The sequence below is a fragment of the Armigeres subalbatus genome, chromosome 1, assembly GCF_024139115.2.
Source record: "Armigeres subalbatus isolate Guangzhou_Male chromosome 1, GZ_Asu_2, whole genome shotgun sequence".
Classification (NCBI taxonomy): domain Eukaryota; kingdom Metazoa; phylum Arthropoda; class Insecta; order Diptera; family Culicidae; genus Armigeres; species Armigeres subalbatus.
In genome coordinates, this window is record NC_085139.1 from 222870910 (window position 1) to 222896254 (window position 25345).

The following is a 25345-nucleotide window of genomic DNA, read 5'->3' on the forward strand; positions in this document are numbered from 1 at the left end:
GGATACTTTGACCTGGCAACCAAAGTACGGGATGTTGGTGATGGAATTAAACATGCCCTACAACATGGTCAATTGAAGCTTGTTGGAACATAATTTAGCAAAATAATTTTAAATTACTACAGCGCCACTAGCGTTCTAGTACTTATGCCTCTGCCAGCCAAACTAAAAGCCGAGTGCGTTTTCGAAGCAATTGTTTTGGTTCCAAGCCCTTCGATCCTGGTGCCTTACCGGCCTTCATTATATCGAATTGCAGAAAGAAGTACGACTGAGGATAACTCCGGACTTAGTTTCTGACATCGACCAACCGATTCAGGGCTTCCTCGCCCGCCCCTCAAATCATCGCTGGCAAAAGTTATTTTAAACACTTTCAACCAGAATTCCAGAAGACCTCACGGTTCATCGGAAGTCTTCGGGATGTCAATTTGTTTTTCCAAATAAATTTATTTTTGCGGCTAGAACAAACAGAAATTTCGGGACCGATCTGCGATTTGGGCGTAACTTATTTTGTAAACAAACATTGGAAGACGTATTCCTGCTAGAGCAAGCATTTCCTGATAAAACCACGGTGTGTATCCGACAGAATAAGCTTGCCTCTATTAGGCAAGGGAATTAGTTTTGAAGGAAAACGCATGTTTTCAACGGAATCCACAAAACAATGTTTGTTTACATTTTACAAAATAAGTTACGCTGAAATCGCAGATCGGTCCCGATTTTGTTCGAAGTTACCTCGAATATGTTTGTTTCTACACCCCCAGCGGATGGCAGATTTTGTCACAATTCTGCATAAGAAATTTTAGAGAAACTGTATACAATTTTGGCATATGCAGACACAGAAAACTCAAAAAAATAATTGTTGCTGACTGGGTATAATAATATTTTCCATTCAACTATATATTTTTTTTTTTGAAACAATAAAATATTATTAATTAGCCTTCATTAAACAATTTTCTTGTTGCAACTACAATCCATTTTATTGCGCATACAGTTTCGGAAGATTTAAATAAAACCATTATATTGAAATCTTACAGTTTTGTATTATTTTAATACACCATTTGTATAAGAAGCTAACATTTGTTGTATTAAGGTCTGCGGGAAGCTCTCTCGCGGTAGAGCACTATTGTACTATTGTAGTAATTTTAGTGACTATAACTCGGAATTGGGAAGGAATTTCGCTTATCCCAGCTGACAGTCCCTTTGAAATTTATCAAGTAATGTTCCTAGAAAACTTCGTGGACCAAATTTGAATTAAGCTCCAAATACTGAAATATTGTGCAACTGAATTTTTCGTTTCTAAGAACCTCTCTCCGATTATTTCGATGCATAAAGGAATTTAGGAAGTTCCTTCTGAAACTCCCCCTGAAGTTCTTCCATGAATTTTACGGGAAGTTCGCTCAGGAATTCCTTGAAAAGATCCGTTCAGTAATAGTACTTGGAAGTACTCTAGGAATTCCTCCGGAAGTTCCTTCAAAAGTCCCTCGAGAAAATCCTTCGGAAGTTCGGCTAGGAATTCTTTTGATGGTTCTCCAGAAAACCCCGGGAAGTTCTTTCAGGAATTCCTCGGAATGTTCCTCCAAAAACTCCTCTGGAAGTTTATCCAGGAATTCATCGGGAAGCGCCTCCAGGAATTTATTATAGGAGTTCCTACATAATTTCCTTTGGAAGTTCCTCTGGAAATTCCTATAGAAATTCTTCCGGAATTTCCTTCAATAGTTCCTCCAGAAGTTCCCCAGGAGTACATCCGGAAGTCCTTACAGGAAATCCTCGTCAAGTTCGTTCAAGAGTTCCTCGAGAAAATTTCCTTTGGAGTTTCTCATGAAGATCCTTTAGGATTCTTGGAGGAGCTTGCGGAGGAATTCCTGGAGCATCTTGCGAAGAAAGTCCTGTAGGAACTTCCCTAAGAAATTCCTGGAAGATCTTCCCGAGTGTGGAGAATATAGTTATCCTGAAACAGCTATCGTAAAAGTAAAAGCAGCATATTGAAAATGAATTAATGAAATAACTGAAGTTATAGAATTTCAAGTAAAATTATAAACATTGTTTGAATATTTGAAATTTAATCGCAGTAGGCAAGTGAAGTTTTAGCATGCCTAACAAAGTGGTTGTACAAAAATTTGAAATTCAATCGCAGTGAGCTGAGATAGGATTGCATCTAACATAAAAAAAAACATTCAGTGTTCGTTTCTTAGAGCGTAAACACGCAAGTTGGATTTCTGCGTCCGACGCCAGTAGATTCGGATTAACAATCTGTTTGGCTACGACACCGAGGTTTTTCGGGAGTAACTTTCCGAGGTTTCTCTGGAGCTTTCCGAAGAATTCATGGAAGAACTTCCCGAGAAATTCCTGGAGGAACTTCCAAAGGAGTTCTTGGAGGAGCTTTCCAATGAATACCAGGAGAAATTTTCCAAAGAATTCCTGGAGGACCTCCCGGAGGAATTCCTCGAGGGACTTACGGAGGAATTCTTGAAACTTTCGTAGAAATTCTTGGATGAGCTTCCAGAAAAATTACTGGAGAAGCTTCCCGCAGAATTCCAGGAGAAACTTTTGGAGGACTTCCTAAGAAGTTCTTGGCGAAACTTTCGAAGAAATTCCTGGAGGAACTTCAGGACTTCTTGGAGGTATTCTTGGAAGAATCAATGGAGGAACTTCTGGATGAATTCCGGGAGGACCTTTCGGAAAACAATCTGGCGGAACGTGCAGTTCGTATATATTAAAGTGAGACTGTACCATTATTTGTGACACTATGAATGTTCTGCGTCTGGAAGCGAAGACGAAAGCCACTAAGTAGGTTATTAATTTTTTATGTTGTAAAAGCTTCCATGTACAGACATCGAATTATTGATGCCTCATGGCATCGATTCTATAGAGGTGCCCAAATAGGATCGGAATCCTAATACAAATCAAGCTGTTGCTGCATCCAAATTGCTGCAGACAAAAACAATGCGCAAATCTAATATATTTGCGGGATTTGACTGATGGACAAAACACTTTCAATGAAACCTCGTCAATGGGCAAAAACATTGGACGTTTCTCTCGGACAACAGAGAAATCGTCAGTTATTTTAATTTTTTTTAACTGTTTTTTTTTTGTTTGAACTTTTTTTATGTAGTAGAACTTGCCGAGAAGCACCTGGAGAAACTTCCGGGAGGAATCTATGGAGGAACTTTCGGGTGGAACTTCTTGAAGAATTACTGACCTCCGGGAAGTATTTCTAAAGAGTTTTTTGGAAGGAATTTTTGAAAGAATAATTCCTGAAGAAACTTCCAGGAGGAATTCCTGAATTAACTTCCGGTCGAAACTTCTGAGAGGAATTCCTGAAGGAACTTCCTGTAGGACTTTTTTTTAGAAATTTCCAAAAGAAATGATCGGCGGAGTTCCTGGTGGAACTTCCGAGAGGTATTCCAGGGAATCTTCGGGAAGACTCGGGAAGAATAACTTCTGACATAACTTGCTCTACAATTTATGTTTCGAGACTTATCCCGAAGGGTCGCAAGGTCATAGTGTACCTACTTTCTGTCATCGATCATTATTCTCCTGAACGTTATGAAACATTGAATATCATTGCCATATGTGATGAAACTGAGGCTGTTCACTATCTTTGTCACCGGAGGGTATAACCGATCACCAACAGACGTTATTCTAGTTTTAATACTCCACAATTAAGTACTCTATACTCGAGGTCAACCATTCCCATTTTAACAGATTCAATTCGTGAAGAAAAAGATCATAGTCGCCTCGCAGAATGTCTTATATAGAGGAATAAAAAATCTATTATTTGTCCTATTTATCTTTTTTGTCTTATTTGTCTTAGATGTTTCATATGTCTTATTTATTTTATTCGTCTTATTTGCCTTCTTTGTCTCATGAGGTGAACCGGTCTAGGACCGAAAACCTCATTAATAAAGACAATAAAAAAAATCTTTGTCTCATTTGCTTATTTGTCTTATTTGTCCTATTTGTATTTTTTAACTAGTACCATGATTGTTGCCCAAATCCTTTTCACTGCTTATTTGGAATCCTTGTACAGAAATTTTCTCACGATATTTTCTAGAAACGACACATGTTTCCCTTTTCCAAAACCAGCTGGTGTTTGCTTATTTTGATCTCCTCATTGCGTGATTGGTCAGCGCTGCTGCTGTTCTCTCGCCGAACCACTGCATAAGTGATAAATTTCTTCCCCATTGTTGCCAATTCCTTTTGTTCTCCGTTTACGGCAAGATCTGAAGCAATTGTAAACTGCATAATGATGAAATAATTTTGGCGACACTGACAGCGTCATTCTGGCGGGCTAAATTGGGCAATTTTCTCTCTCAGAGAGTGATACCACATGTTTTTTTTAAGGGAACCCTTCCTCCAGACCTGAAAACCTTAAAGAAATGCATATGCCAAGATTTTATGCAATAATTGTTAGCTTTGGTTTTTGGGTGTAGAGTACATTTTTATGCGAGGAGGTCCAGCACGAACGATTTCAGAATTCCAAGTTTTGTTTACCTTCGATCGACCAATGTATAGGAGCAATTCTCTGTGAAATCATGATTTTAATTTGCATCATTGGTTTGCCATTTTGACTCTAGCTTTACTCACAAGGGCCTAAGCAAAACCACCTTGAACACTTAAAAAAATTAACTTGAAAATGGCTTGTCCGATCGTTTTGATGTCTTCGGCAAAGTTTTAGGTAATCAATGGGGCTATGTGAAAAAAATATACACTGCGAAAAAAAATTGTTCAAATATTGAAAATAAAACTTAAAAATCGATTTTCTCAAAAACGAATTTTTCAATATTTTTTATTTTTTGATATGTTGTAGCAGATAATATATGTATTTTTTTGCACTATGAGTCATAATGGAGAAATGATGGACAAAAAAGTTATAATTTTTTAAAATTAGTTGGTTTTTCAAAAATGGTCGAAATATTTTTTTTACGTTTTTATCGACCCGATTTTATGAAAGTACGTTAAATTTCCAATGGAAAAGGTATACAGTATTTTTTTTCTGAGTGCTACCGTTTCTGAGATTATAAGATAAAATACACCGATTTTTTAAATTCTCAGTCGTTTTCGAATATTTATCGATTCTATTCAACCTAGAATTAAATTTTACGGAGTCATTGGTATTTATTAATAAATGCTAGTATTGGAGCAGTGGTAGGTTATTTTCTTGGTGTGAGTTTGTGGAAAAAATACACAAAAAGGAACAAATAATTTGTTTTTCGAAATACATCCTTGAAGGGAACCATTTTGTGGAATAATCTTTCAACTATACTAATTTTTGATATATGTTATAGCAAAAAACTGTTGCACTGCAGGTCAAGGTGGGCAAAAATTCAAACTAAAAAATATTTAAAATGACGGGTTATCCACGAAACGTTTATCTTTATAATAAAAATGAAATGGTCTGTGTTCGTATCCGCATAACTCGGCTGGATGGATTTTCTTCATTTCTTCAGCAGTTATGTTTGTTATCCGTTCCGACGGGTTTATATGATATTTCCTTATTCGAAAATCACGGTTAGGTTGAGTAAATCGTGAAAAACTAAAATTGAGATTCATATGGGCAGTCGTGGGTAGTGGTAATCTAGTGGTAATGATTTATTGTGTAATGGAGAGGAAAATATTCGAATGATTGATCTTAGTTCAATAAAGTTTGCAAAAAAAAGTTCATTCAGTATTACACGCCGGTGTATTTGCTGTGCGCGCGCCCGCGTGGCCCCGGCGTGTATTATTTTGACAGATTGAAGTGACATTTCGAAAGCTCAAATATCCATCTATTAGTTGCACTCACTAAATGTATTTTATTTGATTGTTGAAAATTGTAAAAAATAAAAGAGCAGATTTTTTGCCAACTGTGTAGGACATCACTGTCTGTAAATATTACAACGTGGTGGAATTGAATAAAATAATAGTGACGTGTCATGACAGGTTCAAGGAATTGTTTCAAAGCTCGATGAAATGCGTTTTCACCTGTCAAACCCCGATGGCAGCACAATTTGCTATAAAATGCCTTTGCATTACATGCATTAAAGGCATTAAAATCGTGAACGACTATTTTGATCAATATTAAAAAACATAACAATGAAACTGATCAATAAATAAACTGTCGTGATCCATCTGATTTAGGTCTATCTCGAGGTCTATTGAATGATGAATTTACATTTTTGAAAAAAAATCACCTCAAAAGGTCTATTCTAAAATCTCAATGAGCTCATTCGGTTTCCCCGTGTCGAATGATTTATTCTAAAATATCGCGTACACAAACATACATGATCAACTAGATCTCGGCCAGGTTTTTGAAATTTGTTCTGCCGAAAGAAATACTGCCCGCAGAGATATAAAATTTCTTCAACGATGATGTTGATAAACAATGTACTTATCAGAAAACTAAATGTTAGATTTCTTGAAGTATCTTGTATTTCAGATGGAATAGACAATCTATTGAATACAATTGTCCAGAACTAGTTCTGATATTGCAGTTACCTTCAAATAGTTTGGCGTTTGAAAACCCAAGTATCAAAGCATAAACTTTCGAAATAAGAAGTCTAATTGTACACACTTCCTTCGCAGCGTACGATTCAGTGAAAGAAATGAGCTGTGGCAGATAATGTCCGAACATGGTTTTCTGGCGAAACTGATTAGACTGATACGTGCAACGCTGGATGGTTCGGAATCAAGTATTCGGATTGCAGACGAAGTGTCAACCTCGTTTCTAATCTTAGACGGATTGAAGCAGGGTGATGCACTTTGGAATTTATTGTTCAACATTGCACTCGAGGGCGCTATTAGGAGATCTGGCGTGCAGAGGAACGGCACTATCATCATATGCTCCTGGGCTTTGCTCCAGTAGTAGAGGCTTTTGTCCCACTGAAGAGGAAGAGGAAGACCTAGCGGTGTTGGTGCTGAAGAAATGCTTAATGGGGATGTGTTTGAAGTTGTTGAAGAATTTGTTTACCTTATTGGAACGCTTGTGACATGTGACAATGAAGTAGAAGACGTATTGCTGCTGCAAATAGGGCATTTTACGTGTTACGTAACCAGCTTAGGTCCCACAACATGCAGACGGAAACGAAATTTGCTCTATACGAAACTTTGATTCTATTGAAAGAGGCGGACCGAAGAGCTTTCGGGGTTTTCGAGCGAAACGTGCTGCGTGCAATACTCGGAGGGGAACTAGAAAATGGTGTGTGGCGCAGACGCAGAGCTGTATGTAAACGATATGAGCACAACATGTTCTCATTGTATCTTGCCGATTTCCCCTAATGTTCCAAGAAATCTTTGGTAATTCCCTGACTTTTCCAGGTTGACATTAATTCCATAATAATGCCAGTTTTTCAGGTTTTTCCAGATAGTCGACACCCTGTCTAAAGAAGATGTTGCGAACGAACCATTTATTCCGCTGTCTCCAACCGGAGAAACGATGGAAAGAGTTTTAGGAATGTTGTGGCACCCTCAGCCGTTCATTCTAACATTCTCTACCGAACTTGGGTGGAGCACTTGCAACCATTCGTTTTCGAATGTGTTGCGTTGAAGATAATAATGAACCTTTTCTATCCGCTCGGTCTTCTCTCGTAATACCTTATTCACGGTTGTATCCTGATTCATGATCTGTGGAGAAGTCAAGTGGAATTCAGTGGGACGAAGAAATGAATGTTGAAGAGTTCGTGAAATGGGTGGATTCGAGATGGGTGGAACTGGTATAAATGAGCTTGGTGTTCCACGTTTCAACTTCAACCAAATACAAAGACCACTTGCATCTGACGATGTGATGTATTCACCGATGCCAACGGAGCTGCCTAATATCTGTGCGGTCTATTTCCGTTTCTTTGATAGTGCTAAACAAGTGCAATGTTCGTTGGTTTTGGCGAAGAGTAAAGTTGCTCCTTTGAAGCACCAATCAATGAATCACCTGCTTTGAGCGTAATTACAGCGGCACACTAGGAGTTAACTTTCTGAAATTAGTATGGCGAAAGGCATCTAAGGTTCGATTTCTCAAAATTAAGCACCTTTATCGAAAAAATATTTGGTAGGCGTAGTAGCAGACACCTTCCTACATAACCGGTACCAAATAGTTTTTCATGAAAAGTTCCTAATTTTGAGAAAACCCGCGTTAGATGTCTTTCGCCATACAAATTTCTGGCGGTTAACTCATGCTGGCTATTTGCGCATATACGATAGCGCCTGGATGTGGAAGCGGTGAGTAGAAAATCAGCCACTGCCAATAATTCATTCCGCGCTTGGAACTGGAAGCTGCTTTCTCGTCCTAGAAAATGCCAATGGAAATCGAACCCATTCTCAGCGAGGTGAGAGGCAGTTACGCGTACAACTCAACCACCAACGCCTTCAGTGTGAAACTGGTTCTGGATAGTGAAGGATGCCCAGGAAGGCGAGATGCGGTAGATCGATCAGGTTGGAGACGATTTGCGGACTCGTATAGACTGTGTGATTGGCGACATGTATAGCTATCACTTATTTATGGTAAACAATGAACCCAACCTTCATCCAAAAGTGTCAAAAGTAACGATGCATAAACTATAAGTATTATCAGTTCCTTGCCGATCATTATGATTTTCTGTAGAGGATTGATTGATCTGGGATTATTTGTTGGATAAAGTCTAAATCAAGGTAAAGAAATACACGCTACAGAATTCATATATGATCAACCTATAGTTGGAAATTTATTACGCCTAACTATAACCGGTTCAAGCCAGTTCCATCCGAAGTTTCTCAGTCGGGTTTGTTTTGGTTAGCTATATCTATATACTGAAGTCGCTATTTTCTTTCCTTCGTTTACCACTCGTGAGTTTTTTTATTTAGTTATTCTGCTTATGCGTTAAGATGCAAGCGTCAGCTAGTATCGCGTGGGAAATAACCGTTTTGGCCCGAATTTCAGACAGATTCAGATTTACAACATTCGATTTTATATGAAAAAGCTGATTATTGAATGCTGCCAAAACGGACAAACAAATTGGCAAAATTGAACATTCGTTTTGTTTCATGATAAATCACAGTTGTTAGCCAGTTATGGGCAGATAGGACATTATTCCCACTGATGGGGGTAATTGAACCTATTCTTCATGTGCGTCACTACTTTGTCCCTATATGTCTGCCATTGACGTCGTTTGCAATGCACTGGCTGCAATTGCAACTGCCATTGTCTGGCCGAACCGATAAATACCCACGCACGTTTTCCAACACCCACTCCCACACGATGAATCAAATACGATGGACCAGTTTGTGCCGCTTCGAGCGAAGCAGAAGATCGGCACTTAGCAATAGTGTTCGAACCGGTGAAAATTTTCCTTGATTTGATAGGCCGGCTTCGGAAGATGATGCGCTGCTGAAGGGCTATGATGAAAGCACGGTTATAGGTTGGCCCGTCAATATTCTATTAATACTACGCGTTGCGGGGGCTTATCGTCTCCGGCATGCGACACGATGCAGACATTATAGAAGAGAAGACATTATACCCCTTGGGTAGTACGCAACAGTCACATGTTTCGAGGGAAATTTTGTTATCAAGATTTACAACACCACTAGACAGAAGCAAACAATATGTTACTCAGTTCTTTTCGTTGAGGGTAGCAAAGCTTCACTTCCTACTCATTGTCTTCGGTAGAAAAGAAACAAACACCCAATCAAACCTGATCGAATCGGTGCGTTCAACTGGAACGGAAATTTCCATCTCGGCGTTTTCTATCAGGTAGGGATAGTTGCTCACCAATGCAGAACGAGCCTTCATGCAGCATGCAGCGTCAAATGCACAAATAATATTGCAGATAATATCGACATTGTTGTTTCATTTGCGCCCACCCACATCGTAAAAGTTAACAATGAATTTCTCGATAATTATATGCTTTCGATGTAAGTTATTGTCGTTATTTTTAAGAGCTCTGTTATTTTATGAGCACAATATTGCACCAAATGACTCTAACTCCAAAGAACTTTTTTGAAGGAAGATCGTTGCATAAAATCTCTCATGATTACATTATGCTACATCATTGGCAGTCTCACAGTCATTGCAACAATAAACGGATTACTAACGAAATTCATTCGACAGGGAAAGTTGTCTAGTTGAACACTAATGCATATATTAGGTCCGGTCGCGGAATACGTTTCGAAACTATTCAACGCTAAATAGGCTTTCATAGGAATATTTAATAAACAAGTTTCACATACCATCGATTAAGCCGGGAAAATAGAATTACAAGTCCGCCATACAACCCATTTCGATGGAGCTTCTGGATGAGTAATTGGAAGATGAGTCAAGTTATGACTAAACGATTGAAAACATCTTTGCATTCGATTCAGTTTTATTAATTGAGATAATGTTATTTTGTAATCCAACTTTGAACTCAGTGTACTCAATCTTAACCGATTATAGCGCAATGACTTACGTTCGACAAGAAAAGTTATCTCATTTGTTGCTGCGTTCGAAAAGGACGAAGAAAGAGTAACAGACTACTAAAGAATGACTCATTACGAAAGGTAATACGTATTACCACAAAGTGCTTTTATTGTTTACAATTAATTGTGTCTTTGTAATTATTTATATTGCGTTATATTCGTTGATATTTAGTTATATGTGTTCATTTTGTATTTCATACTCATTTGAACTGTTTTCATGCAATAAAAGAATAAATATATCGGTCGTATTACAAGCAGCAGTTGTTTATGTTACAAATATCACACGTTTGGGTTCCATGACAGTTTGCACATCTGTAAATAGAACAAAAATCAACATCTACCACATGCGGGGTTTGCAAAAATCGCTCTCGATAGATAACGAATAACGATAAAAGAAAGGCAAAAACTGTTCCGAATCATAACAAGCCATGATAACAAATTTATCAAACTTGTATACAAGTGCGAGAAAACAGAATCGGATAGGCAGCTTCCACACAGAAGTGATGGTTTTCGCTCATTTTGTGTTGGGGACCGCATAGCTGTGTAGAACAAGTTGAAATGCATCATCAGAACAGAGTTTTGAGCTTTTAAAAGAAATTTATCATAAGGTACAGTCTTTCGAATCAGTTCTTTATCATGCCAGCTGGCGAAAAAAAAATCTCTTGTACTATGCTACATATCGTATATGTATACCGACATGATAAGTGAGAGACTTTTTCATCCTCGGAATCAAACCCTGACCACATGCTATCAAAGTGTAAAGTCGGCCACATTACTTGTGGAACCTATCTTATTATATGTCTTATTTACCGCATTTATATAATTTGCCTTTATAATTTATCTTATTAATAAGACAAATATAACAAATAAGCCAAATGATATGGAAATGCTAATATCATCTTCCAAACTTGGACGTACAATAGAATTAGAGGCGAAAGTATAGAATTGATAGTTCCGTTAGGATACGGCAGGCATGAAGAATCGTTTTATATGAAGTCGATTTGAAAGCGAGCGGAGGGCAATATTTGTGAATTGGCACATATCACGACCCTCGCTCGCTAATTCTACCATAAACATGTACGTCCAAGTTTGGAAGATGATATTAGCATTTCCATATCATTGTAAATCGTTTAACTTCACGTAGAAGTAACACACGAAATCATTAATTTAGTGTCATATTTGTGTTATTTGTTCTATTTGGCTTATATGTTTTAATTATCTCATTTATTATCAATTGTTTATCTCAGGGTAATTACTAAACTTCCATTTTAAAATTCCCGCATATTTCCCGACTTTTTCCCGATATTTTTGAAAAATTCCCGATGCAATTTTGAAGATTTCAAATTTCTATTCTAATCTCAAAAAAATCCTGATTGATTATATTTTATTCAAAAAGTGCTTTTAATTTTCGTTTCCTGACATAAATTTACTTAGTTTTATTGTCGCAGCCAATTCTTTAGCTAATTTATGCTCAATTTTTAAGGCCTCTAAACATTTGAAAAGTGTGGAACAGCCAAAATTTATCCTTTACAGTTCTTTTGTCTATATGCAGACGAGCAACCGGGAAGAATAAATATGACTGTTACGCTCTTTTCAAATGTTGGTCTATAGTAAACCTTTAAATAAAGTGAAGAAGCCGTTGAGAGAATAAGCATTTTTGCGTCTGCCAATATTTTTTTCATCCATCTTCTTCCAGCCCTAGGCTGGCTCATCTCTTCTGCTGCAAACCACTTTAATAAAAATAATAATTATTAAAACCTTCATGCTCTTCATTGCTTATTACCCATCTCTATTTTTTTCCTCAATCTATTTTCAGTTTTTGAGGCTTATTTTACTTTGACCATTGATGTATTATTGTTTAGTTTATTTCTACTACAGTGTCGACCTGATTTTGTCACTCCCCGATTTTGTCTACCCCCGATTTTATCACGTTTTCGACCCGATTTTATGACGTCCCGATTTTGTCACGTTTTCGACCCGATTTTGTCACCCCAAAAATTTTAGCCTTTCTTTTTATTTGTGAATGATACCGCAAACAACAATGATTTTCATGAAATAAATTTTACCGCATGAAATTTTCTATGAAAAACTTTTCAGTACCTGCGAAGAATCTTGTAAGCATTTTCAACAAGAAATAACGAGTACCGTTCACGCATTTTGTCTTTTCAAGGCGTAAACTGATTCATATATGTAAATTAAATGAAAAAATTGAAAATATTTTTTTCCCGATTTTGTCACATGCCCTATTTTATCACCCCAAAATTCACCAGGGGGGTGATAAAATCGGGATATTACTGTATTGCTACCTACACATTCTGATTTTATTATGGCATCATTCTCCAGTCCTTCCTTAATCCTCTTGCTGGTTTATGATCATCTAAATCATTAATCTAAAACACTTCTTCTGCACAGCGTTACCATGTGTTAAAATTAAGATGGTAACAACGAATGACCAGAGATTGTTGAGAAGTGTGCCTTGAATTGGACATAATTGGAAATACTCGACCAATGTCGACAAGTCTCCAGACAAAACTCGAGTAGCTTTCAAGAGAATATCGATAAAGCATCTTCAGGAATCCACAAACTGCAACGAAATGCAATTTAGCTTTTGGAGATATCTATGGTCTCAGAAACCTGCCGAAGCGTATGTGGCATGTTGCCTTCCATCATCACTACCGAGGGCTCTAGACATTAGAGAATTCTGATTTCAATATCATTTTCATTATACATTCGACAAAGTCGAAAATAGTTTTAAACGTTACGTGGAAAAACATATGCATTTAAAATAGTAAATAATGTTTTTTTATGCTATACAATACAAAAATTATACCAGGGCTGGTAGCGCTCAATGCCGCTCAAAATAGTGACTTTAGTGACCAACACTGTCGAAAAAAGGAACCAACTAGTGACTTTCAATTCCGCAAAATTATGAATTGCCATAACATTATTTAACAAAACCGATGAAAAGAAATGTGTGTGCTTATTTAGTGCAATGTCTTCTCTTGTAATGAATTATTTAATTCCATTACTTTGCATTTTTTACAAGTATACGTATGTCGAGTGTCGACCTCAACAGTAACAGTAATTGCGTCCTAAGTCTCTCAAGTCGAGTCAAGTATGAGACACTGATGGAATTAAATGGGATAGATCGTCTTATGACTAATGAAATTTGATGAATTTGTTTTATTTCATTAGCTTTTATATTTATTTTTATATTTAAGGCAAGTCATATAAAATAAGGTGCAATAATGTTCTATATGGGTTCGAACTTATTCGGAAAATCTTTGCTTGTGTGAAAATGGCACTTTTTTATGATAGAAATTTATTTAAATAATGTTTTGACATAGATTTAATTTGACTCACAAAGTTTATAAATCTGAAATCCAAGAATTATTACGAAACCTAAAGGATTTTATTCAAAATTTCAAAAATCTCAAACAAGAACCCCAAAAAAATATTTTAAGTTCTTTTTAGAGGAATGTATTCAACCGTCTGAGACGAGTTTAGTACTTTTCATTTAACTCCACTACGTTTTGTTATCTTTGCAGATACGTATTTCGACCGCAACTGTGTGGTCGAAATACGTATCTGCAAAGATAACAAAACGTAGTGAAATTAAATGGAAAGTACTAAACTCGTCTTAGAGGGTTCCAAACAAGAAGTTCGAACTACCAACCGGTGAGACAATCTCAAAATAATAAAAATCTTAAAAAATTCACAATTTTCTTGATATAATATCCAAGGTTTATGCAGTTTCGAATGTATCAATTGTCGTCAGAATCATGAGCTGTATCAAGTATACAAAGAAGAAAATATTGTGAATCGTATAAAATACGGCAGACTCCAGTGGTCACTTAGTGCGAATGTCGGAAGAAAGAATAGCAAAAACAATATACAACGGAGAATCAGATAGGGACCGGCGACTTCGTGGAAGGCCACGAACACGCTGGCTGCACACGAGGGAATCGGACCTGGGGACCCTCAACGTTCAGGGAAACTGGAGGAGCATCGCCCAAGACCGACGATTATGGAGCTCTATAATACGCTAGACATAGGTGTATCGACGCTGTAGCCAACTAGGCATCCAGATAGGTAAGAATTTGTGAACAGCTTTCGGGCCAAAAATTACAAATTGGTCATTTTTTCTAAATCCGTCATGAATTTGAATTCCGCAACGATGCTATTAACGAAACCTAGTCACTAGTTTCAAAATAGTTGAAAATAGTGACTTTTTCCGAGAACAATTGACTTTAGTGACATGAGGTCGAAAAATAGGACCTTTTAGTGACTGACCCGAAAAAAGTGACCAAGTCACTAAAAAGTGACCCCCTACCAGGCCTGTTATACATGATGTAATGAAAAGAACAACTGATGACTTTTTTCCCGATTTTTTGTATAATTTTGAGAAATTCCCTACTTTCTCCCGCATTTCCCGCATGGACTTTCAATTCCCGCATTTCCCGACTCACTGGCCACCCTGTATCTCATCCCATTCCTATATTTGATTTAAATTTATACATTTGGTGTTTTTGTGCTTACAAATAGGAAAGCACTTTATTCTAATGACACGCTAGATAAAAAGTTGACGGACTTTCGCTCTCGTCGCTTCTTTCCTGCCGTGCGCCACGAGAAAATATGCTGTTGGCTGGAAAATAGTAGGTCCACGAAATTTGTGGAATGTTCCTACAAAATTTCATGGACCTAATATTTCCCAAATTTGAATAAAGCTCTAAATACTGAACTATTGTAGAACTGAAATTTTCGCTTCTTAGTACATCTCTCCGATGATTTGAAGCACAAAGGAACCGAATTTCGCAAAACCCAACTGACAAAAGGTTTGAATTTTTCCAACGATCATTTTGATGTAATAAAAAGTATATGTGACCGCATTAAATTTTGAAGAAAAGTCGTTGTACTTCAACCCAGTTTTCCAAATTCCATACAAAAAATAACATTTCGGGAGAGCAGCCATCAGCATATTTTCTTGTGGCACGCGGCAGGAAAGGAGCGATGAGAGTCCGTCAACTTTGTACCTAGCGTGACACTAGAAAAAAAGCGTATTCCTATTTGTGAACACGAAGATACCAAAAATTATATATTATATATTGAAATCAAATATATGAATAAGATCCTCCTGGAATTCCTCCAGAAGTTTTTTCAGCAATTCCTCCGGAAGTTCCTCCAGGAATTCCTCCGGAAGATCCTCCAGGCCAGGGATTCCTCCGGAAGTTCCTCCTGGAGTTCCTCCAGAAATTCCTCCGGAAGTTCCTCCAGGAATTCCTCCGGAAGTTCCTCCAGGAATTCCTCCGGAAGTTCCTCCAGGAATTTCTCCGGAAGTTCCTCCAGGAATTCCTCCGGAAGTTCCACCAGGAATTCCTCCGGAAGTTCCTCCAGGAATTCCTCCGGAAGTTCCTCCAGAATTCTTTCGAAATTTCTCCTTCGGAAGTTCCTCCAGGAATTCCTTCGAAAGTTCCTCCAGGAATTCCTTCGGAAGTTCCTCCAGGAATTCATTCGGAAGTTCTTCCAGAAATTCCTTCGGAAGTTCTTCCAGGAATTCCTTCGGAAGTTCTTCCAGAAATTCCTCCGGAATTCCCCCGGGAATTCCTCCGGAAGTTCCCCCGGGAATTCCTCCGAAAGTTCCTCCAGGAATTCCTCCGGACGTTCCCCCGGGAATTATTTCGGGAATTTCTCCGGAAGTTCCCCCAGGAATTCCTCCGGAAGTTCCCCCGGGAATTCCTCCGGAAGTTCCCCCGGGAATTCCTCCGGAAGTTCTCCCGGGAATTCCTCCGGAAGAGTCCCGGAAGTTTCCCGGGAATTCCTCCGGAAGTTCCGCTGGGAATTCCTCCGGAAGTGTCCCTGGGAATTCCTCCGGAAGTGTCCCTGGGAATTCCTCCGGAAGTGTCCCTGGGAATTCCTTCAAAAGTTTCTTTGAAAACTTCCAGAGGAATTCCCGAGGGAACTTCCAGAGGAATTTCAGGAGGAACTTCCAGGAGAATTTCCGGAGGAACTTCCGGAGGAATTCCCGGAGGAACTTCCGGAGGAATTCCCGGAGGAACTTCCCAAGGAATTCCTGGAGAAACTTCCTAAGGAATTCCTGGAGGAGCTTCCATAGGAATTCCTGGAGGAGCTTCCGAAGAAATTCCTGAAGGAACTTCCGGAGGAATTCCTGACGGAACTTCCGAAGGAATTCCTGGAGGAACTTCCGAAGGAATTCCTGGAGGAACTTCCGAAGGAATTCCTGGAGGAACTTCCGAAGGAATTCCTGGAGGAACTTCCGAAGGAATTCCTGGAGGAACTTCCGAAGGAATTCCTGGAGGAACTTCCGAAGGAATTCCTGGAGAATCTTCCGAAGGAATTCCTGGAGGAACTTCCGAAGGATTTCCTGAAGAAACTTCCGAAGCAATTCCTGGAGGAACTTCCGAAGGAGAAACTTCCGAAGGAATTCCTGGAGGAACTTCCGAAGGAATTGCTGGAGGAACTTCCGAATGAATTCTTGGAGGAACTTCCGAAGAAATTCCTGGAGGAACTTCCGAAGGAATTCCTGGAGGAACTTCCGAAGGAATTCCTGGAGGAATTTTCAAAGAAATTTCTAGAGGAATTTTCGAATGAATTCCTGGTGGAACTTCAGAAGGAATTTCTGGAGGAACTTCCGAAGGAATTCCTGAAGGAACTTCCGATGAAATTCATGGAGGAACTCCTGAAGGAACTTCCGAAGGAATTTCTGGAGGAACTTCCAAAGGAATTCCTGGAGGAACTTCCTAAGGAGAAATTTCCGAAGGAATTCCTGGAGGAACTTCCGAAGGAATTCCTGGAGGAACTTCCGAAGGAATTCCTGAAGGAACTTCCGAAGGAATTCCTGAAGAAACTTCCGAAGCAATTCCTGGAGGAACTTCCGGAAGAACTTCCGAAGGAATTTCTGGATGAACTACCAAAGGAATTCCTGGAGGAACTTCCGAAGGAGGAACTTCCGAAGGAATTCCTGGAGGAACTTCCAAAAGAATTCCTGGAGGAACTTCCGATCAAATTCCTGGAGGAATTTCCGAAGGAATTCCTGGAGGAACTTCCGAAGGAATTCCTGGAGGAACTTTCGAATGAATTCCTGGAGGAACTTCCGAATGAATTCCTGGAGGAACTTTCGAACAAATTACTGGAGGTACTTCCGAAGGAATTTCTGGAGGAACTTCCGAAGGAATTCCTGGAGGAACTTACTTTATTTTCCGTCTTAGTCTTATCTATCTTATTTATCTTATTTGTCTTATTTGGCTTATTTGTTTTATTTGTCTTATTTGTCCACTTACACCAGCACCACTGTTATCACACAAATACTTTTCAAAGCTTGTGTGGAAACCTTGTACAGAAATCTTCTCACGATATTTTCTAATGTTGTTCTAGAAACGGCTCATGTTGTCATTTTTCAAAATCAGCTGGAGTTTGCTGCTATTCTCTCGCCGAACCACTGCATGAGGGATAAATTTCTTTCCCATTGTTGCCAATTCCTTTTGTTCTCCGTTCACGGCAAATTCTAAAGCAATTGTAAGCTGTATAATGATGAAATAATTTTGGCGACACTGACAGCATCATTCTGGCGCGCTGAATTGGGCGATTTTCTCTCTCAGAGAGTGCTATCACGTGCTTTTTTAACGGAAAACCCTTCCCTCAGACCTTAACGACGCAGCGGAGAACAACGTCGGGTATGTGTGACGAAATCGACGGAACGATTGGTTCGACGAAGAGTGCAGACAGATTCTGGAGGAGAAGGACGCAGCGCGTATCGATGGAAGCAGAGACAACAGACTCGCCTTTTCAGGAGAAGAAACGCCACCTAGAAGAAGTGCGAGAAGATGGGACAGCTGTGCCGTTCTCAAGAAATACGCAAGTTCTATCAGATGCTTAACGCATCCCGGAAAGGCTTCGTGCCGCGAGTCGAGATGTGCAAGAATAAGGATGGGAGCATCTTGACGGACAAACGTGTGGTGATCGAATGGTGGAAGATCCTGAAGTGTTGGGATTCGAGGAACCTTTGTTAACAACCGGATTGTGTTTATGTCACTAATGGCCGACAAAGATGTAACGCAGTTATCGAAAATAAATGATTCGCTATGAAATATCGACGAATTCCTCCGGGAGTTTCTCCTAGAATTCTTCCAGAAGTTCCTCCAGAGAATCCTCATGAAGTTCCTCCAGGAATTCCTTCGGATGCTCCTCCAGGAATTCCTCCGAAAGTTCCTCCTGGAATTCCTTCGGAAGTTCCTCCTGGAATTCCTCCGGAAGTTCCTCCAGAAATTTCTCCGGAAGTTCCTCCTGCAAATCCTTCCGATTTTCCTCCGGAAATTCCTGCTGGAATTCCTCCAGAACTTCCTCCTGGAATTCCTCCGGAATTCCTTCAAGAATTGCTGCGGAAGTTCCTCCTGGAATTTCTCCGGAAGTTCCTCTTGGAATTTCGCCGGAAGTTCCTCCTGGAATTTCGCCGGAAGTTCCTCTTGGAATTTCGCCGGAAGTTCCTCCAGGAATTTCTCCGGAAGCTTTTCCAGGAATTCCTCCGGAAGTTCCTCCGGAAGTTCCTCCTGGAATTCCTCCGGAAGTTCCTCCTGGAATTCCTCCGGAAGTTCCTCCTGGAATTCCTCCGGAAGTTCATCCTGGAATTCCTCCGGAAGTTCCTCCTGGAATTCCTCCGGAAGTTCCTCCTGGAATTCCTCCGGAAGTTCCTCCTGGAATTCCTCCGGAAGTTCATCCAGGAATTCCTTCGGTAGTTCATCCAGGGATTCCTCCGGAAGTTCATCCAGAAATTCTTCCGTAAGTTCCACTCGGAAAACTTCCATAAGTTCTCCTTGGAATTGTTTCGGAATTACTTCCAGGAATTCCTCCGTAAGATACTTCTTATCTGAGAGGGACTTACGGAGGAATTCCCGGAGAAAATAACGGAGGAATTCCTGGGGGAACTACGGTAAGAATCTTCCGGAGGAATTTCTGGAGCAACTTTCGGAGCAACTTCCAGAGGAATTCCTGCAGCAACTTCCGAAAGAAACCCTGGAGTAACTTCTGGAGAAACTTACGGGGGAAATCCTGGAGGAACTTGAGAAGGAATTTGTGGAACTACTTCCGGAGAAATTCCTGGAGCAACTTTCGGAGGAATTCCTGGCGAAAATTACGGAGGAATTTCTGAAGCTACTTCTGGAGGAATTCCCGGAGCAACTTTCAGAGGAACTTCCGGAAAAATTCCATTCCTGGAAGAGCCACCGGAGGAATTCCTGGAGCAACTTCCGGAGGTATTCCTGGAGAAAATTACGGAGGAATTCCTGGAGCAACTTAGGAAGGAATTCCTGGAGCAACTTAGGAAGGAATTCCTGGAGCAACTTAGGAAGGAATTTCTGGAGCAACTTAGGAAGGAATTTCTGGAGCAACTTAAGAAGGCATTCCTGAAAAAAAAATACGGAAGAATTCCTGGAGCAACTTCAGGAGTAATTCCTGAAGCAACTTCCGGAGGAATTCCTGGAGCAACTCCCGGAGGAATTCCTGGAGAAAATTACAAAGAAATTCCTGGAGCAACTTATGGAGAAATCTCTGGAGCAACTTCCGGAAGAATTCCTGGAGCAATTTGCTGAGGAATTGCTGGAGCACCGGGTCCCCACAAATCTTATGTACGAAAACCATTTTTTTTTGTACATTTTGGGGCCCCCACATGCTGTCGGCCCCGGGGCCCCCTTCCGGCTAAATCCGACCCTGTATGTTACAATACACAAATATAATAAATCTTCTTTGTAACAAATTTAGTTAGAGTAGGTCGCAGTAATGGGTTAATTCTCACGAATCAATAGGTAACATGTTATTTCTATAGGGTAGAGAACCATTTGGGCAGCACCCCCTATTCCAGTCCGCATATTATCACCCGAACAACTTTATAGAAGACGGCAACATCCTCAATCTCACAGATTACGAAATCACCTTACAAGTAATTCTCATACACTAAGCGTTTTCATCCAAGCGTTTGAACTTAAAACTAATTCTGCTTCAACATTGAATATTACCTGGGACGGGACTTGCAAAGAGGAAAAAATGTAACTTCATCTGCAACCAGCAAGCGCTTGGTAAAAACTTTCAACTATCACTCCGTACCATCGGATTCCCGGAGGTTTCTTCAGTAAATTGTCCCGAGATTTTTTTGACTTTCGAAACTAACTTTATAAATCAAGTCATTTGGTAGGAAATTTCAAAAGAATAGTAACATGTATCTATTATGCTCTTAGGCGCTTGAAATTTTGAAATTGAATCACTTGAATAACAACATTCTTGAGAATCCGGCTCGAAAAATACCTTTTAACCGATTTATGCAGCATAATAACGAACTTGCGTTACAAGGCAAACCGGAATTATTTTTACTTTAATGAGCCTGTATTGTCTTTTCAAATCGCACAATAATGTAAAAATAAAAATAATTTTTAATATCCTGTTTATGTACCTTACAATGTTACAATCACCTCAAAGATAAACCGAGTTGTGACACACTTGAAGCTAGAAAAGCAAGGATTTCTCCCATAAACAAGAATATGAGTAGAATAGCGTAGCAACTACTGAAGGATATTCATGCGTGGTTCGATTCCAACGTACCCTTGATATATTAAGGCTGATGAAATTCTAGAGACTGTTTCATTAGTTGCGCCTTGATTCACATCGATCGATTTTGATCAGAACATTATTTTCTACAACGTCCAAAACGATTCACAGGTGGCCGTTATTGATAAACAAAACCCCATTGTGATGACGAAGTCTATTTTAAATTTTCCCTTTTCCGCATTTTCATTTCTCTGGTCGTTTGAGGTTATGTATGCAAGGAAAACCCCTTGGTGAAATTTTCCACGTTTCCACTCTTTTTTTCCCAAGGAGACTTACCTCGTTACGGAATCTGTTACGTCGCTAGTGATGACGGCCACTGGCATCGAAACCAACCACAGTTTGATTCAATATTCAACGTTTTTACTGCACCGATTATTGTTGTTGTTAGCACGTATTCTTTTTAACCCGGAATCGATCACGTCCCAAAGAAAATCAAATTCGCGCACAAACACAGCAATAAATTAGCTGAAATGCGCCGCACACGCGTTTCCCCGTGGGAACAAACCGACCGACGAAATTTTACTACGACCGTCCGCTCAAGCGGTTGCGAACGAAATGAAACGAAAAAGACGAACAACGAACGGAACGGATGATTATTTTCCCACAAGCTTTGTTTCGTTCTCACTTTTCACCCTTTCCCGAGGAGACCAACAGACACTGTTTTGCTGACCACTACGTTTGCAGCTGGCTGGCGTTGATAACGATGGACGCCGGACGCGGTGTGCGATGAGACTTTGTGCGAAGTCGGGGGCACCGCGGAAGCCGCATACGGTAATGATGCAGAAAACTGCATCGTAACCGGTGTGGGATGCACTTTTTTGACAGATGATAAGTTTGTTTTTGTTACGAATTGAGACCATGGGTCATCTGTGGAACATAAGTTGTTGCTGCGGTATTCGTGCAGGTGTACACGGGTAGATCAAACAACCCAAATTTTGAGTTGTTTTCGATCTGGCGTCTCTTGCATTCCATCATTTGATGTCAAAAACAGAGAAAGAAAACCACCCAACGATAGACGAATCCAAGTAAAAATAATAAGAAGACACACGACGGTGTTAACTTTGACAGATCCTACTGCACAGCATATGAAGATCATTTTAAAATGCTTATAATAAATTCTAGACAAATTAGCTGGCCAACCAGTGGAGAATGTTGAAAGCTTCCAATATCTTGGTAGCCAAATGGCGTCAGACGGCGGTACCAAGATCGACATAGGCGCACGGATCAAGAAAGCAACCCGCATAATGAAAAACGACATGCCATGCAGTCCAAATTGCATATGCGTTATAAGATATATTGTCACTATTCACTTCATTGTTGGCATACAATTTTAAGCTTGATTCACCATACCAAGCCTACATCAACACTTACTGTTAATACATAACATGCTGTCGATGTGTAATTATATAGTTCTTGAATTGTACATCTACCAACTTATGTATGGTTCATCGAATATTTTGTTCGAAAAAACGACCAGATTTAAATGTTAATTATACTTAACCGCCCATTACTCATATGGTAGATTGGCCGTTTACCATCTGAGCTACTGTTGAAACAGTATATGAGACTGTCCATTTATAGTTAACTACTATAAAGACCATCGGTACAATACCACTTATTCTCTTCAATTATAACAGATGCGGTCTACGTATGGTCCATGATTATGCGGGAAGGGCTGCCTTTGCAAATTTAAGAAATATCTGGAATAACAGGCAGATAAGTGAACGCACCAAAATACGAATTTTCAACTCTAACGTAAAATCTGTGCTGTTATACGCTAGTGAAACATGGTGTGTATCAGTGGAGAACACTCAACGGCTGCAGGTGTTCATCAACAGATGCCTGTGGTATATAATTCGGGCCTGTTGGCCCCAAAACTGGATCTCAAACAACTCCAAACAGCTCCATTGTCGTTGTCACCAGAGGCCGACAGCAACAGAAATTCGAGATCGGAAGTGGGGCGGGGTCGGCCACACTTTATGTAGGGGTGGAAAAGGAATCTGTGAACAAGCACTAGACTGGAACTCAGCGGGACAATGCAGCAGAGGCAGACCCAGAGGCTCATGGCGGCGAAGCCTCAATAAAGAAATAAAAGAAGTCGACCGAAATCTAACCTGGCAACATGTTAAAGCGATAGCCGGGCAACGCTCAGGATGGAGATCTTTCAAGTCGGCCCTTTGCACCACCGGAGGTGTACAGGTTCCATAAAAAAAGACAAATTTTAATTAAAAATTGATTGATGTACGAAAACTGATGATGTACGTAAAAGTTCCGAACTGTATGATAGATATATTTTTGGAAAATATACAAACAATTGAGATAAGCTTCCAAATATGTAATTCAGAACTTCAAAATTAGGACTTAATGAAATGAATTTAGTTTTGTGTTGTTTAAATATTATTTGGGTTAGATGGATTCAACCGTGTAACCGTGTGGAATCAAATGTGGAACTTATCATTCGTGCTTCAATCACGCCTGTCATCATTGAAATTCACAAAAAAATCAACACAACAATCATTCAAAATAGCCGGCCTTCTGAAAATCGTCGTCGGATTACAAAAATCTATTTTTACGAAGCAAAAGTTTTCAAAATCCCACTTCAATTGTAACAAATTCTATTCGAATCACAATGAGTGATGCCCGCCAGGATCCAGCTCTCCAACAGACCGCGGATGCAACCGGAGAAGACGAAGAAACGCTACTCACCCGTCATCGTCGAGAGAAGAAGGAACTGCAGGCCAAAATCCAGGCCCTGAAAAAGGCCAAGGTGGACAAGAAAAAGAAAAAAGAACAACAGGACGAAATCACTCGACTGGAAGCGGATTTGGAGAACCGACACGCTGAAGAGCTGAGTAAGTTGAATTCGTTGCTGATAAGCGAGAAGGCCGAGTCTTCAACTGCTGAAGTCGATGCCGAAGTGGGAGAGGAAAGTGAGACCGTAAAGCAACCGAAGGTATCGAAAGCCCAGCGGAGGCGGGAAAAGAAATCACAAGAGGATAAGGAACGGGAAGCACAGATTAAGGCGGAAGAGGCGCAAAATAAGAATTCTCCGCGAATTTTGGAGGATAAGAAGATTGCCGAGCTGCTGGCAAAACGCGGATTAATCGGATACTCGGTTCCTGCCGATGGCGATTGCTTGTACAATGCCGTGAAGCATCAGCTGGCTCGGATAGGCGTTCTAAACTACGAGACGGCCGATCTGAGGCAGATGACGGCCGACTACATCGAGGACAACAAGGACAGCATTATTTTCTACATGACCAATCCGGACACGGGCGATATCCTGAACGAGGACGAATTTCGCAAGTACTGCTATCAGGTTCGGAACACCAAAGCATGGGGCGGCGAGATCGAAGTCAAAGCCCTTTCCAGTGGACTGAAGTGCCCGATCGAGATCATCCAGGCCAGCGGGACTTCGCCAGTTCACGGGGAAGGCGAAGATCCAACCAGGAAGCTGGTGCTAACGTACCATCGGCATATGTATCGACTGGGGGAGCATTACAACTCGACACTGCCTGCGCCGGCTGATGGCGAGGAGGATGATGAAAATGAGGAAGTCGAATGATTCGTGTGGTGGTAGACCACTGATGTTTTAGGAATATTTAATTTGTATATGCTACAATCGAATGTCTTATAATAAAGCGTAAAGTAAATTATAGGAATAATTAGTCTAGTTTTGTCAATCATGTTTGAAACATGCTTTACAATAATTTAGCGATTGAAGTATATTGACACCGCCTGTAGTGGGGTCGCCATTGTCATTAATAGACGTATCAAACATAGATTATATTCTTCGTAAGAAACCAATGTTTTCGAAACCTTGGGAGCTTCTGTTGTAACAAATTTTGGACAATTCTCTTCTATTTTATTGCTGCCTACTTGTCTTTCCAGTGCAATGGGCAGCAAAGGAATTTGTTGAGAGCTGATCTTCAAATTCTAACTCGCAACAAATCCAAATTTTCCATAATTGGTGACTTCAATGCCAAACACCGTTCATGGAATAATGCTCAAAGCAATATTTATTACAAAGTATACAATTAATTGACACTTTGATGTTGCATGAAGAAGAAGAAGCAGAAAGATGATAATCGAAAAAATCTCCGCGGGAAACCATACGAAGAAGTTTTTAAAACTCTTTTCAAAAATTCTAAAAGCAATTTAATTAAAAACGGTAACCAGTACGGGGTTGGACTTTTCTTCTACTATATAATAAACACAATATTTCTTTTCGAAATTTTATTTTGTGATGTTACACTTAATACACAATATAAAGAAAAGTCCAACCGTAGGGCTTACCGTTTTTAATTACATTGCTTTTGGAATTTTTGTCAAGAGTTTT

At 39.8% G+C, this 25345-nt stretch overlaps 2 protein-coding genes across 2 annotated transcripts in view; one reads left to right on the forward strand and one right to left on the reverse strand.

Annotated features, from left to right (window-relative positions):
* LOC134205818 (Y+L amino acid transporter 2) overlaps nucleotides 1–21755 on the reverse strand; it is a 45243-nt gene extending 23488 nt beyond the window's left edge. Inside the window, exon 1 of the mRNA XM_062681427.1 lies at nucleotides 21283–21755. The gene's annotated coding sequence lies outside the window, so the exon portion shown is untranslated. The remainder of the gene's footprint in view (nucleotides 1–21282) is intronic.
* A 1746-nt stretch (nucleotides 21756–23501) lies between these two features.
* Nucleotides 23502–24671, forward strand: LOC134211340 (deubiquitinase OTUD6B). The gene has a single exon (XM_062688121.1). The coding sequence runs from the start codon at nucleotides 23636–23638 to the stop codon at nucleotides 24569–24571; it is 936 nt and encodes a 311-aa protein (XP_062544105.1). The 5' UTR covers nucleotides 23502–23635; the 3' UTR covers nucleotides 24572–24671.
* The last annotated feature ends 674 nt before the right edge of the window (nucleotides 24672–25345 follow it).

What these genes read in the sequence shown, in the direction of transcription:
- LOC134211340 (XM_062688121.1), top strand. Translation starts at nt 23,636, where the DNA reads ATGAGTGATGCCCGCCAGGATCCAGCTCTCCAACAGACCGCGGATGCA.